A 15,554-nucleotide genomic window follows, 5' to 3' on the forward strand; every position below is an offset into this window, starting at 1 on the left:
CTGAGTCAGTCATCAGATAAATCATTTGCCAACAAGAATGAAGGACAGATGATGAGAAAGGTTTTTGTGAGGAAAGGCTGCAGGGATTAACACACGATGTCTGTTAAATTCATGATATATACTTCACACAGGATTCAAGTGACTGGACTCAAAATGATCATCAAGCCAAAACCTCTGAATACATTCATGTTTAATTCATGCAGGATCTTAAAGGAATAGTTCAGAGTATTGAAAGTGGGACTGTATGAGGTACGTGTCCATAGTCAGTGTATTACCTACAGTCATGAGATCCGACTTGCGTTGAACACTGTGGGGCAAAAAACTGTAATGTTAGACGGTGTGATGTGGTGATGATCAGGGATTAATATTTTTCCCGAAAATGAGAAATTTTCTATCCTAAGAACAGAAGCTCAATATCCTGATGTATCCTGGGAAATGCACTTGTTTTGAAGGTATTATCTGGCAGTATTAATAATTACTGAGGCAGGAAAATGCCATTTCGGCATTAATCAATATTATGATGACCATAATATAAACTATGCAAGCCTTATAGCTTGAGCTTCGCTGCAGCTGCTAGGACCCAATACCAAGTTTACAAGCTGTGATCTGTCACTTTATGTCTAGAAATCCTCATGGAAGTGATATTTTACAATTCTTCATATTATTAACAAACAAAATTCAGTAAAGCAGGTGATTTCCTGTTTTAAAGTCATTAGATTAAGCTGAGACGGATCCCATATTCTGTTGGTGTTCAGAGGCTGCTGTTGTGATGCAGCAGAGGGCACAGTGTCACATATCATCAGCCTAAGAAACTCAGTGATCACGTCAAGTTAAAGAGCAAAGCTCTTAAAAAGCTCTCACTGAGTTATTGTGAGATTTCGGATGGATTCCGCAGACCTTTAAGGCTTTTTGCCTCAATTATATATTTTAAAAATACAATGTTTTATAATTTCCTGAAAAGTAACAATTTTGGACATAGAGTGATGATATTTCATTTGAGGACGTGTCGTTCAACCAAACTCCTTTGACAAAAACGACAATTTTGCCTAGCAGAATTTGTGAGTTTCTGGTCTACTGCTGCCTCAATCGTTTAGTTTGTTCATGTTATTGTGTGACTTTGGCATTTTAAAAAGTTAGTTCGGATTCACCAAAGTGACACAATAACAGAAACAGATCTAGGCAGAACAGCAACTTCCATGTTCTCAGAGGTAAAATGACTGGTTTTGCCAAAGGAATCTAGTTGGTCGGGAAAGGGCGATATTTGGTGTATTTTTTCCCATTGGAAAAAGCTGTCTGATGGCAAGGTAAAGTCAAAATATTAAGTATAGATATAGTGTACACTTAAAATTATTAAAAAAAAAAAATGTAGGTGTCTAAAATAAGTGTTGCTGCTCACCCTGTCCACAGAAGTTCACTGGTAAACTTCCTACACCAAACTGCAGCAAATTGATCGGCATCTCCTAGATAATACACTGACTATTGATAAGTACTTGACACAACCCCACTTCAAATTAGCGGACTATCTCTTTAAAGTAACACTGAGGTTTGGTTTAAAGATACCCCACACATTGATATGATGTCTCTACATTTCCTGGAAGTTTGAGGAACTGGACTTAAAATGATCTTGTCAGGCAAAATCTCTGAAAATCTTAATGTTTAATTCACCATAGATCTTCAGTTACAGTCCCATTCATGCAAACCTGCACTCTTGGAATTCATACAAACCCTCTCTTATGTGAGAATTGTGCAATATTTCATGTTTCAGCTGTGCATTTCATGTGTCTGTCACTTTGATTTATTCTCTGTTTATTTATTGTCCCCGTTGATATCCACTGTCACCAATATACTCGTTGTATTTGTTCTGTTTTCACAATTTTGAATTCTTCATGAGAAAACGGAGCCAAAGTCAACTTCTCTTCACCTTTCTGTCACACGAGCAGGCCTGGCACGTTTTCTCCCCTGTGATACGATCTCAGGTGTGGGCTTTGACTGATGAGCTGCAGCCCCCCTCACGATGTCAGTTTCCCCTGGGGGAAAACCCCGAGAAATAGAGGCCTTCAGTGCCAAGAGCAAGCACAAGCACTAGGCCAAAGTCCTCATCCTACAGTGCAGTGTAAAATGTTCCAGTGCATTATTTTGTAGCTAAGAACATTTTGAACTATCTTGCATATTTCTGCTTGAACGACAGCCTAAAATAATCAGATAGAAAGTAACAAACTAACTAACTACAAAGTGCTGCTGTACTGTACAGTAGATGAGGTATCTGTACTTTAGTTGAGTATTTGTTTTTCTGACAACTATTTACTTCCTACATTTTAATACAAATAAATGTACTTTTTACTGCTTTTCAAAACAGGCTTGATACTTTTTTTTTGATGCATTTGAGGGAAATTATTGATTATTTTTGTTTTGCCAAAACAAAAAAGATGTAGCAAGATGAAAACAGCAACCAAACAACAAGACCAAACAAGACAAAAACAACATAACAAGACTAAAACAAATAAAAAACAACATAACAAGACTAAAACAAATAAAAGACATAACAAAGTGAAAATGACGTAAATGACAAAAACAACATAAAAGGCATTAAAAGATGAAAACAACGTAACAACACATACAAACAAACGATGCAGCAAAGCAAATATGAAGCAACAAGACAAAAATTACATAAAAGCCATGGCAAGACAAAATGATGTAACAAGATGACAACGTAACAATAGATAACAACACACAGACGAACTAAGAAGATGTAACAAGACAAAAATGCTGTAAAAGACATAACAAGGTGAAAATGATGTAACAAGATGAAAACGACATAATACATAAGAAGACAAAGATTACGTACAAAACATAAGAAGTTGAAAAGATGTAATACAATGGAAACCACATAATAATAAGATGAAAATGAGCTAAAACGTAACAAGACATAAACAACACAAGACGTAACAACATGAAAATGACATAACAAGGTGAAAATAATGTAAGAATACGACAGAGACAGAGTACGACAAAGAATACATTAAAAAAACATAAGGTAAAAAGGATGTAACAAATAAGAACCACGTAATTCTATATAACAAGAGAAAATTGAAGTAAAAGATGTAACGACAAAAAAAACAAACACAATGTAACAAGACGTAACAAGACAAAAATGACTTAACACGACAAAAATGATGTAAAAGACATAACGAAGTGAAAACAAAGCAACAAGACGAAAACAACTTAAGAGATGTAACAAGATGAAAATGACATTTAAGACATAAGACACAAACAAGGTAAACGATGTAACAGGCATAACAAGGTGAAAATCACATAACAAGACCTGAAAATGGTGTAACAAGACAAAAACAACATAGCGTGACAAAGATTACTGAAAAATCATATCAAAACAAACAATCTAACACAATCAACACAATCACTTAATTGTACATAACTAGACAAAACTGACGTAAAAGATGTAACAAGACAAAAAAGACGTAACAAAATGTTACAATATGAAAATGACCCAAGACGTAACAAGACGAAAATGACATTTAAAACGTAACAAGACAGAACATGTAACAGGCGTAATTTAATCAAGCATGTGTACTACCATTTGAGTACAGTATGTATTTTCCACTTCTGTAAAAAAAAAAAAAAAAGGCTCATTTAAGCAGAAGTTTAAAGCTGCATCGTTCAGTCTCGTGTGTTGGCGGCTCCAGATGGCAGACAGGTGGAACTGCAGCTGAAAAATTCAGTTCAAAAAAGTTCAATGCTGAGAAATCTTGCAACACGTTTCTTCCAGAATTATTTATTTGTCCTCAGTAACTTATCTTTATTACATCCACTGATTTACAATACTTTCTCCCCTTCATACCAAACATTCATTGCAAGTCAGTCATGTTTCAGTGTGTGGTATGGTACATGGCAATGCAAGATTGTTTAATTGATCAGGGCTGCAAGAAGCTTTTCTGTTGGAAACTCATCTGTGACTGACACTGATAAGACGGGTGTGTTTCGACATAAAGGTCTTGCCTGAAGCAGTTTCAGTTTAAAGTCAGTTTAAAGGCTTCACATGTGCTCACTGGCCTCAGTTGACACCCTTGTGAAGGATGAACTGTTCAGATTGTTAATGTTTCTTGGAGTTTTCATTCTGTGCCTGTGACATTCTTTTCAATCTGTGCGAGAATCGAATTGCACTCCCAAATCCAAGAAAAATATGTTTGTCAGCTCTTTTCTGGCTTCTAGTGCAGGCAGATACAAACAGTCAGTTCCTAAGATGATACTTATCCTCTTCCACTCCACCCCTCCCTACCATAAACCTTTTTTTTTTTTCATTTTCAGGAGTGTTCAGGGGTCTTTAGGGGGAGATAGTAGAGCTGTGTATGCCACGGTGGTATACATCATTTGACAGCTGGGAACCTGAAGATCAAGTTAAATAAAAGGCAGCTCATTTTCGGTCATAAATCTGTAACAAACACATTTTACAGGTGTGTGTAAGAGCCTAAAACATCAAGACTGAAGTGAAGCCTTCCCCATGCTCCATCATGTCTCAGAAGCTGTTGCAACACTTTTGGGTTAATTATGTTGATTACACAGATTTGTATTTGCAAAATACAACCATTTCCAACCTCTCAAGAACTGAAAAATCCCTCCAAAATACAAGCATGAGCATGAAAGCATGAATTTTTAAAACAAGTTATGTTGCACCAAACTTTTAAACCAGTTTAAAATTAAGAAAGATTCAATTTAGACCTTTCTTGAACATTTTTACTCTAAACCTAGATTAATTTTAATTCTCCTGGACCAAAAGTTTACATTTCAGCACTAAACTTCACTTGAGGAGGTTTAACATTTAAAATGATGGCATTTTTGAGATGGATTAAGCAGAATAATCAAGTTCGTCAAAGAAAGTTAAAAGAATAGAAAGAAAAGAAAAAGAAATTAGAGCTTCTCTGCCAAGTCATCATGAGTATTGGCTAATTAGACTATTTTTTTAAGCTAGCTAGCAAACAATACCACTTGAAAATCTTTTTAGCTAGCTTTGTGTACTTTTAACCAACATAGCAAGCAAACAATAACATTTGGTTAACTTCATCGCTAGCTAGCAAACAATATAATTAAAAACCTTTTCAGCAAGCTAGCAACTATTGTGTTTACAATTTAATGTTTTGTTAAGGAATACAGAGCAGCTGAAAGTTAACAGCTCTGGTTAAGCACTTCTTGGTAACATTGTCCTAGAAAACTTTGAAAAATACAGACAACAACAGCGTCTTTTCCCTCTTTTTCAATCACAGTTTCTGCTGCAACAGCTGTGAATATCATTTCAAATTAAACATAGGTGAATATAAGCATTACAATAATATCTTACACACTCATTTAAAACAGTCTCAGAACATCAGCAGTAGAAATTTACATTAGATTGCAACTCATGGGCAAAAATAACGCTAAATTGTATTTTGTAAAAATAGAAAAACAGATTTCTTTCCCTTTTGCTACATATTTATTTTAAACACAAACTAACAATAATAGTAGAAGGCATTTTGGTCATTGCAGGAAAACAGGTGTAACTCTGACATTAAAGTTAATTCTGGTTTATTATAACTTATTTTTGGTCATTTTGACCACCATTCTTATCTGTTACAATAACAATGTACTGGCTAAATTAACTGTTGAGATCCAGGAGCATAGAAATATTACTACCAAGATGTCAGACGGGTGTAGGAATTGATGAAAGATTATCAAAATAGTTAAATAGTTTAATTTCTTTTTTACCACTTGCCTGATTGAGTAAGTGAGTTGCCAGATTTAGTTGCCTAGCATGGCATTTTAGCCAAGTTGTAATAAACCCAAATTATCCTTTGGTTGTTCTTTATAAACAAAAAGAAAAAAATTCTGCTCTCCACAGATAGAAGAACGCTCATATTTTCAGACATTGGGGATGAAGATCGAGTTGTTGTAAGAGTCTTTGTCCTCCACGACGCTGTTATCCTTTTGTTCATCCAGAAGTTTATCCAAAAGGCTTGGGGATTCCGGCTCTACCCCTGCATCCTCATCAAGAGACTGGCTGTGCTGTTCAGGGTCCAGCTGGTGGTCTGGACGCTGCAGGTCCAGTATCTGTGGTTGAGGATCTACACCCTGGGGGATCATGGTGGTCAAAGACATGGACAGGGGCATGTGGACCAGAGGCGACCCGGGCAGGGCTGCAGAACCCGGGGCAAACTGGACCCCTGGGTTGGGCATGGTAGATATTGTGGTGAGGGGCTGGGCCCAGGGGAGGTAGGTCAACCCTGAGTCTGGGAGCTCCATCTGAGGGAGGGCTGCTGGTGCTGGGGCCACAGGTATGGTCTGAAACAACACCAAATAGTACTAAATGGTCACAGAGGAACTAAAACTATCAAAGGCACAAACTTTTGAAAAAGTGCAAACCACAATTATATGTCTGCGTCAATAGAAGTTCATGAAATTATAGAAAACTAGGTTGAGCGAGGAACCTATGACTAAGTCTGGAGGGGAGTATGTGATCGTTTCCATTTGTGTGCGTGATCCCTTGACCTACAGCTTGTCCCAAGCTGATCTCAAATACTACCAGATCACATGGTTAAATTCTTTTTGTGCACATTCATGACTGTATGCTGACGGACCTCTGGCATTTTGTTTTCAGGTCATCTCATTCTTGTGAACTTGACATCTCAAAAATTCCTTGAGGGAATGAAATTGAAATGAAATTGAGGCTTTGTGACCTCATGTTCATCTGGTTCTTGTGAGGGCAATATGTCCAGAACACTTGGAAGGAATTTCTTCAAACTTGGACTCAAGCATGAACTAATTAGATTTTGGAAGATGAAGATCAAAGCTCAAGATTAATGTGACCTCACTTAACACATTTTTGGCCATAACTCAAGAATTCATTATCCACTTTTCACAGAATTACACACCAATGTCTAATAGGGTACAATGATGAGGTGATGACATTTTATATCCAAAGGTCAAAGATCAAGTGCACTGTGACATCATAATGTTCAGCTCTGTTTCAGTTTGAAATCTTGTTTCAACTCAGGACAAAGTACGTGTGGGTCATGTTAATGTTGGTGGAGCAGGTTTTCCCTGAATTGAGAGGAGTTACTTACTTTCCCTGGTTATTACTGTAATCCAGCATTGATCTCAGCAATTACTTTGACAAGAGCATTGTAGAAACCATGGTTGTAATACACCCAAATTATCCTTTAGTTGTTCTTTATGAACAAACAGAAAAAATACTGCTCTCTATGGACAGAAGAACGCTCAAGTTTTCAGACTGCTGCTAACTTTGGTTGATGCTGGACGAGTCTTTGTCCTCCTCTATGTCGTCATCCTTTTGATCCTCTGAAGTTTATCCAGGAGGCTCGATGATTCTGGCTCTATCCCTGCATCCTCATCCAGAGATTGGCTTTGCTGTTCGGGGTCCAGCTGGTGGTCTTAATACCTTGTTGCCTTTTATTAAATTCCTTCAAAGTTAGCTGTTGTCAAGCTGAAAGCCAGAACCAAGGCAATGGCAACCTTTATAGACAAGACAGACACTATTATCCAGGCTGTTCTCTTTGCTTCTCTTTGCTTTGCTGAACTCTTGAAACCCCAAAAGAACCAGTATGTTGGCATGGCTATGCATCAATGTCAACTTAAAGTGACACTAGATTTATGCAGATACATCGGTCTCTAGTAACTGGTTCAGGAAAATCAACTCCAGGGGAATTCTGTTAGAGTGGAGGCAATGTCAACATGAAGATAGAAACGGAGCATGCCAAGTTGGCAATTTTGTCTGATATCAACAACTCTCAGTGAGCTCTACAAATCCTTTAGTCCAACGGTTCACAACAACCATGCTGTGAACAGGTAACGGTCTGAGCAGTGTTGACTACTGGGTCTCAATCATGTGATCTGACAAAAAACAGTAATCCATCCACCCCCCATCTCAACTGCCACCACCTCCTGCTGGCGCAAGCAATGGATGCCGGATAATTAAGAATGATGGTGTTCGGAAATCTGCCTTCAGTTTAGACAGCGCTCATATCCCTGTAAATGAGCACTGAAATGATAATCTTACTGCCCTGGACTGGATTCTTTGTATTTAACATCTGGACAGAATATTTTACAGTAAACTCAGTCTGATCTAACCGTGATCCCCATGCAACCCAGTAATCCATGACACTGCTCTTTGCTAGCATCAAAAAACAGTCAGAGCCCCTGCTTTATGTTACAGATGGTTAAAGTTGGTCAGTCTGTTTGAAGAAGTTATACTTCAGCCCATCCACGTTTTGTCAGAGGTTAATAACATTTTTGCTTTTTTAGTTATGAAAACTTGCCAGCACTGGAATCTCTGCCAGTCACTGGAACTGCTGCAAAGTAAAGCTGGCCACATGTGTTGCTCTCTGTGAGGAAGAAAACAACTACTCATCAATGCCGGTCTTCATTTGATACTAAAGAGCTAGAAGGTTTAGACTGGAGTATGATGTTAAACGTAGGAAAATGTCTGGATCTGCCAAGCAGGAATCTGACAGCAAGCTGGCACAAAGATCTGCCCAAGACACGGAACTCGAGAGCAGATTGGGTGAGGTTTCTGCTTCCTGTTTTTCTCAGGACTATCAGTCCAGTTCATCCAGGCTTACACTTCTCTATAACTTTAAAAGTACTATGTGAAGCAATTTACATGTATTAATTGCTCTGTTTTGCTAATATGTGAATGAATTGTGACCTAGCTTTAAAAAAAATGAAACCTTCCTAGTCTTTGCTAATAAGAGTCTCTGGACTGATTTCTAAGTTTTAGGACTCTGGCATGTTTCTTACAACTTACAATTTCTGTTAGAAACTTTAAAGGATGTGATGCTCCCAGGAGCTCTCCAACTCTAGCTAACGTTATCTTGGAAATTGAGTCACCTGCCACAACACAAGCCTAACTTTATCTCATCTATCAATATGATTCTGGTCAAACATGTTCAGTCTCGTGTAAGTCACGTCACAAATCTAGTCAATACCCAGTAGGGCTGGGCATTGTTTAAAATTACAATACCAGTACTAACAGAGCACTTAATTTGATATCTGCCTTTTTTGACTTCATTCCATTAAAAAATACTAGTAGTAGAGCCATACGTTCAAACATTTTGGTGACATTTCAACACACTGAACTACAAACTCTGTCAAATACACCACGATCGACTTCACTACACCACAGACTATATGGGTTGTAGCTTACAACAAAAAGTCTTTTTTTCCAGTTCTGGGAACAAAAAGGATCAAATGCAGGTATTGTTTGACAGGAGAAGTTTCAGTACTACTTAAAGCATCATTATCATGAGTATTTCAGTCAGTACCTTAAAGGTTTTGACCACCAATACCCGGCCCTCATGTCCAAGATGCCCACTTGCCACTGGTGTCAATAATTAATGACATCGATATTCTGAAAATTCCACATAGTACCTTTAACAAAGATAATAGGACTACACGTCTCAGACACAACACAGGCAGAATGGTTGCGTCTGTTGTTGAGGTCAATATTTCAACGTTCATCACTTCCTGTGGCTGGAAAAGAGATGAGCCCCAGGAATCTTCCTCTTTCTAATGTTCCCAGTGATTTATTTTGCAGTACCCATGCTACTGTACTATTTAATACACCTGAAAAAGATTTAATGTGTCCCAACACGTCAAAAATGCCAAGATGTCCCTCTGCATCCACTTGCACTTTGCAGTATGCAAACCAGCAGGCTTTTCTGACTATTTTGACCCCTAATCCTTTGTGATTGGTGCATGAGTGAGAGGTTCAGATTTCAAGGGCAAGGACAGCTGAAGTATGTCATAAATGTAAAAAGAAAAAGCATATAATTGGGAATGCAGGGTTAGTCGGTGCACTTTTGCAAAGCCTTGTCTGGTGGAACATTAAAGAGACTGTTCACTCCAAAATTTTTTTTTAGTATGAATTGCAGAGGTTTGTAGATATCAGCTGTAGAGATGTCTGCCTTCTATCCAATATAATGAGACTAGATGGCCCTCGACTTGTGGTGCTCAAAGCACCAAAAGAAAAAAAAAAAAAAACATATACATTTGCAAAATTCAAAACCAGTGTCCACAGTAATTCACAGACCCTGTTGTGAGCAGTTTCATGTAGGAACTACATTCTTTCTATTAGAAAGGAAGTAGTTCCAGTAGATTCTAAGGTAGTTGCAGTAGACTCTACTGCAGAAAGAAAGTAGCTCCTACATGAAACTACTCACAACAAGGTCTGTGGATTATTTTGAGCAACAAGGTCATGATTTCTCTACGGTCAATATCTCAAAGTCCAACCTAAACAGTATAGATGGATAAATGCACAAGTATGTATTTTGGGAATGAGCTGTCCCTTTATGCATTTTTTTGTTCACCTGTTGTCTTCTACTCACCCCAAAGTTAGTGAGCAGTGGTGCATGTGTGTAAGTCAGCATGGTGTAGCTGGGACACAGAGTCTGCATGTACACATCAGCGGTGAGGGCCGGGGTGGCTGAGTAGGCCAGAGTCTGAGCTGAACGCTCCTGCTGGTTGTAGTCGGACGAGGACCAGGCCGTTACAGCAGGCTGCAGGCTGGCGCCAGCGACAGTGGCGGGGGGCACAGCTTTCCATCCCGCACCCTGCAGCCCTCCGTCGCCGACCGCAACTGACTGCTCGGCTGGGGAGCCGCCGGCAACATCAGAGCTGAAGATGGCTGAAATTCAAAGAGAAGGTTGAGTGTGAATCTTCACAGACAGGCAGAGACACATGCTTTGCTTACAGGAATCAGTTTGTTAGGAATGAACGTGTACCTTGTGTGTATGATGACTGGTTATTGTTTTGTGCGACCACATCCTAAAAGAAACAGATAACAACAATGAAAAAGTTGAGTTGGGCATGTCGATAATTTGCAGTGGAACAATAATCACATGCTGCTGCTGTAGTCTAGTCATACTGTAATGTTGATATATAAATATGTGGTATTTACACTCGTACCAATCAAGGCCAGGTGTGAGCAGCAGCTGAGTCAAGATTATGATCAAAGTGTGTGTGTGTGTGTGTGTGTGTGTGTGTGTGTGTGTGTGTGTGTGTGTGTGTGTTAGAGATACATGCCAGAATTTGTTCATGTGTTCACATACAGTATAGGTATGGTCTGGAACAGTTTGTCTATCATTCATGTGTGACTAAAGCTAAACTTTGTGTGATTTTTAGCATGGGAAAACTTTTTAAAGGGGCAGTTCAACCCAAAATCAAAAATACAGACTTCTCTTCTTACCTTTAGTGCTATTTATCCATCTAGATTGTTTTTGTATGAGTTGCAGAGTTTTGCAGATATCGGCTGTAGAGATGTCTGCCTTCTCTGCCAATATAATGGAACTAGATTAAACTCAGTTTGTGGTGTTCACAGCACCCAAAACATACATTTGAGGGTTCAAGGCCCCTCAAAACCCCAGAAAATACATTTAAAACTAGTGTCTCTTTCCGGAAATCACGACCCAGTTACTCAAAATAATGCTCCGACATAGTTTCTGTTAAAAAGGAAAGTAGTTCCCATAGATTCTATTGTATTAAGAAAGTAGTTCAGACATGAAACTGCGTTTTTGAGCTTTGAGCCCCACAAGCTGAGTGTCGTTTAGTCCCATTATATTTCCTCAGATTCTCTCCAAAATAATGGACCTAGTTGTCACTCGGCTTGTTGGGCTCAAAGAAGCGATAATTTTCTTTTTCCAGAAATCATGACCTGGTTACTTAAGATAATCCACGTCTTGTTGTGAGCAGTAGTAGGAGGAACTAATTTTTTTTAGAAAGAAATTAAGAAATTAATTTCGTTAGAATCTACCAGAACTACTTTCACAGAATTACAATCCTACATTAAAATACTCCTACATTAAACTGCTCACACCAAGATCTGTGAATTATCTTGACTAACTGGGTCATGTTTGTTGGAAAGAGGCACTGGTTTAGAATTTTTCAATTTTTTAATTTTTCAATTTTTCAATTTTTTTTTTTTTTTTTTTTTTTTTTTTTTTTTTTTTTTGTGCACAAACAAGCACAAACACAAACTCTGCAACTAACACCAAAACTGTCTACATGGATAAACAGCACTACAAGCCAGGGGGGGAAATATAAATATTTGATTTTGGGGTGAACTGTCCCTTTAAAAGAAAGAAACGCATTAAACTCAAGTTAAAGCTTGTAATTCTGGTTATTTGTTCCTCTACTTCATCGCCCTATTTTTTTGTTCCTCAGTGGATTTGGATTTTCTCACTGTAGTAACAGAGCTGTGTTACAGAAGATTGGATGTTAGATCCAATCAAGCAGACAATGGAAAACAATGGATACATGTCTTTCACAAAAAGAAAAAAAAAAAAGTTTGCTGGAATCCTCCAAGCTGCAACTTAAAAATTGATCAGACTGTGAAAGTGTGTATCATGTTCCCTGAAGGCACAACGGCCACACCAGTCTTACACCAGTCGAGGCTTTTCAAAGAGAGAGGGTGGAGTCCAGCTGCACCCACAGATGGAAGTAGATTAGGAAGACTACTGACAATCCTAAGAACATTTTATTATTTATAAAAGATTATATAAAAATTTGGCCACATAAAAGATGTTTAAGTAAGATTAAACTCTCAAAACCTTTTGAAATGATTTGACATTTTTTCGAAGTGTATTTCATTGAACCTCTCCCTATCATTTACTCATTTCTGTCATTTTTAGGGGAGAATTCAGGCGGAGCTGGCAGGTAAACAGTATATGTCACATAGAAGTAATGTACATCATCTGAGGGTTCATTTGAGCTGCAGCTCAGCACTATGTGTCAAGTTCTCTAGTCACAAGTCTGTAATAAACATTGTGTTTTATCCCACTTTAAAAGTTTAGGGCTTAGACCATTGTGACTGAAGTATATGATGGTCGTTCCAATGCTCAGTTATGTCTCATAAGTTGCAGCAGTTTTTGAAGTTCATACCATTTATTGCCTCACGTTTTTGACCAGCGTTGCCACACCGGGCATTTTTCCATCCAGCTGGGCTGTTTTGTGTTGCAGGTCAAAATGGGTTTGGGTGGGTGGACAGAATTTGGGCGGGTTTAGCATGAGTTGGGCTGTTTTTTTTTTAATACATTAAGCAAAACTTTATATCAATAATTTATGCATAAATTATGTTATGACACCCATTATTTTATTTTATTTGTGCTGTAACCTCCTATATGAATTCTAGCCCACCTGTGAATACTATTTATATTCTATACTTTTTATATTTGTATATTTTTGTTTTATTATTATGCCATATTGAAAAATTGTTATGAAGCAAAATAATATTAATATTAATTAATTGGCATGGGCATAATTGGCATTGTTTATTATCAAGATTATTTATCCATTTTTCTTTGCTAGTTTTTGTTAGTTTTTTTTTTTTTTTATCAGTTTGGGCAGATTTTGACCATTTCTTGAGTTGGAAAATACCAGACCAATCTGACTGTGTTATGGTGGCAATACAAGTAATTAAGTGCTGTTAAACCTAGTCCACACATGTGAAATGAAACTACATACAACTACATTTGAATCTGATCCAAATCGTCCTCTATCATTATCCTAGCAATTATTTCGCCAATAAATCTAACCCCATCGAAAAAAAGAATGATGAGCTGTTCTTTTGAATGGCGTGTGGAAAGAAACGGAGCCATGTGATCCAGCTTCCTTCAAAGAGCTGTCACAGTTGATGTCTTTAGTATTTAATTCTATCTGTGCCAATATTTTTATCATTTGTTTAAACACTATCGCTTATGTACAAATACATAATCAGATCACAGAGACAAAATGGGGATTATTAGCAGGATCATAGTTGTGAAGTAGATTTTGAAAATAAACGGTATATACTATTATGCACACAATGCACACATTATAACACTTCACACGTCTCACGGCACCACTTTGATCTCAAGTGAGCTAATTTTACAGCTGTCAATTCAGCAGTGACAGTTCTGCCTCCAGCTGTGAAAAGACTGTCATTATTCAAGATTTCATCTTCTATTTTAAAGAAAGAACAACTGCCAACGTTAGCTATACAGATCAACTGCTAATGTCACATACACAGACCAACCACCATCTTTAGCTACACAGACCATCTGTTTATGTTAGCTACACAGGCCACTAACATTATTTTCACAGCGCATGCACTAACATTAGCTACACAGAACACAAAACAACAACAGCTTATATTTAACTACACAGACCGACTGCTAGTGTTAGCTACACAAACCAGCCACTAACATTAGCTACACATTCAAACTGCTAACATTAGCTACACAGACCAATCACTAACTTCAGCTATACAGAACACAAATTAACTGCTAATGTTAGCTACACAGAGATCCAGCTAGCTAACCTGTCAATACACCTATAAAGCAGCAAAGACATGGCCCTTCCAGTATGGGACCTACTAGGGGGGCACTGGGTTTTATGCCAGGGAGCCACTGGTTTTTATGCCCTCCCAAAGTTGAAGTTGAGGGGGGCAGAGCAGGAAAAAATGCAGTTGTGAAAATAGCCAAGGACTAATAAATTTAATTGCCATTTGAAAGGAAAGGAAAATAAAGTCCTAGCATGTTGCTATTTAATTTTCATGCTGGCTGGTGTGTGTTTTGTTGCTCTTATGTGAGCGCACCAAGCACTTTAATTAAAGCATGAATTCAAAGAGCCATGAATTCAAGCACCTCCAATCATTAATGCAATTAATACAGTAACTTGTGTCTCTACCATCTGAATGAGACACATAACACGATGTCTGCCACCAGCTTTGTGTGGAAATACTTCAAAAATATATAACAATGCACTGAAGAAAGATGCCAGAATCTCCCGAAGAATCCATCCACGGCCACACACAAAGTGAGTGAGATTTTTTTCTTTTTTAGAGCTTTACTTCCTAACTTTCAGTGATCATTAACTTTATTCAGCCTACTATGTTAACCATCAAAGTGCGCACTGAAGGAGCTGTCCACTGCGCTGAGCAGCAGCCTCTGAACGCAAACGGACTGTGGAATCTGTTTCAGCTCAATATCATAACTTTGAAAACTCCCACTGACTTGTTTTAACGAATTTCGTTAGTTTAAAATTTGAAGAATTGTAAAATTATACTTCCATGAGGCTGTTCAGTCAGACAGTGACAAATCACAGGCTGAAATTGGAATTTCATCCTCGAATCCAGCCACAGTAAAGGTCAAGGTGCATGAAGCATGCAGAGTATTATGCTCATTATAATGTCGATTAATGTTTAAATGACGTTCTCCCTCAGTAATAATCATTAGTACCACCAGATAATAGACTAAAGTGGTCATCTGGTCAAAATGTGTCATTTTTGGGAAAATTTCAATCCCTACCACTCACTTCATCAACTTTACATAGACCGAGTTTTTGCCCCCCCCCCAGTGTTCAACTCAAGTTTGTGCCTATGGAGCGAACATTATATATGCTGTCTGTCAATTTAAAACATAATTTTACAAGTCAAGAAAGTTTCAGTTTGTTGTATGTTTGTTTAGCTCAGTTTTGTGTTATCTTACCTGAAATATTTCATCTAGCAACTCCTGGTC

The 15,554-nt window shown here is 37.9% G+C and overlaps 1 protein-coding gene across 1 annotated transcript in view; it reads right to left on the reverse strand.

The window, feature by feature from the left end:
• Positions 1-4,629: 4,629 nt before the first annotated feature.
• The window catches only part of pou2af1 (POU class 2 homeobox associating factor 1), a 31,875-nt gene continuing 20,950 nt past the window's right edge, over positions 4,630-15,554 (reverse strand). Inside the window, exons 3-5 of the mRNA XM_084716840.1 lie at positions 10,785-10,827; positions 10,389-10,687; positions 4,630-6,327 (exon numbers count right to left, since the gene is read on the reverse strand). Coding sequence (XP_084572966.1) covers positions 5,908-6,327; positions 10,389-10,687; positions 10,785-10,827 — 762 coding nt within the window. The 3' untranslated portion in view covers positions 4,630-5,907. The remainder of the gene's footprint in view (positions 6,328-10,388; positions 10,688-10,784; positions 10,828-15,554) is intronic.

Source organism: Lutjanus erythropterus, chromosome 4 (genome assembly GCF_056507025.1).
Source record: "Lutjanus erythropterus isolate fLutEry1 chromosome 4, fLutEry1.hap2, whole genome shotgun sequence".
Classification (NCBI taxonomy): Eukaryota; Metazoa; Chordata; class Actinopteri; order Lutjaniformes; family Lutjanidae; genus Lutjanus; species Lutjanus erythropterus.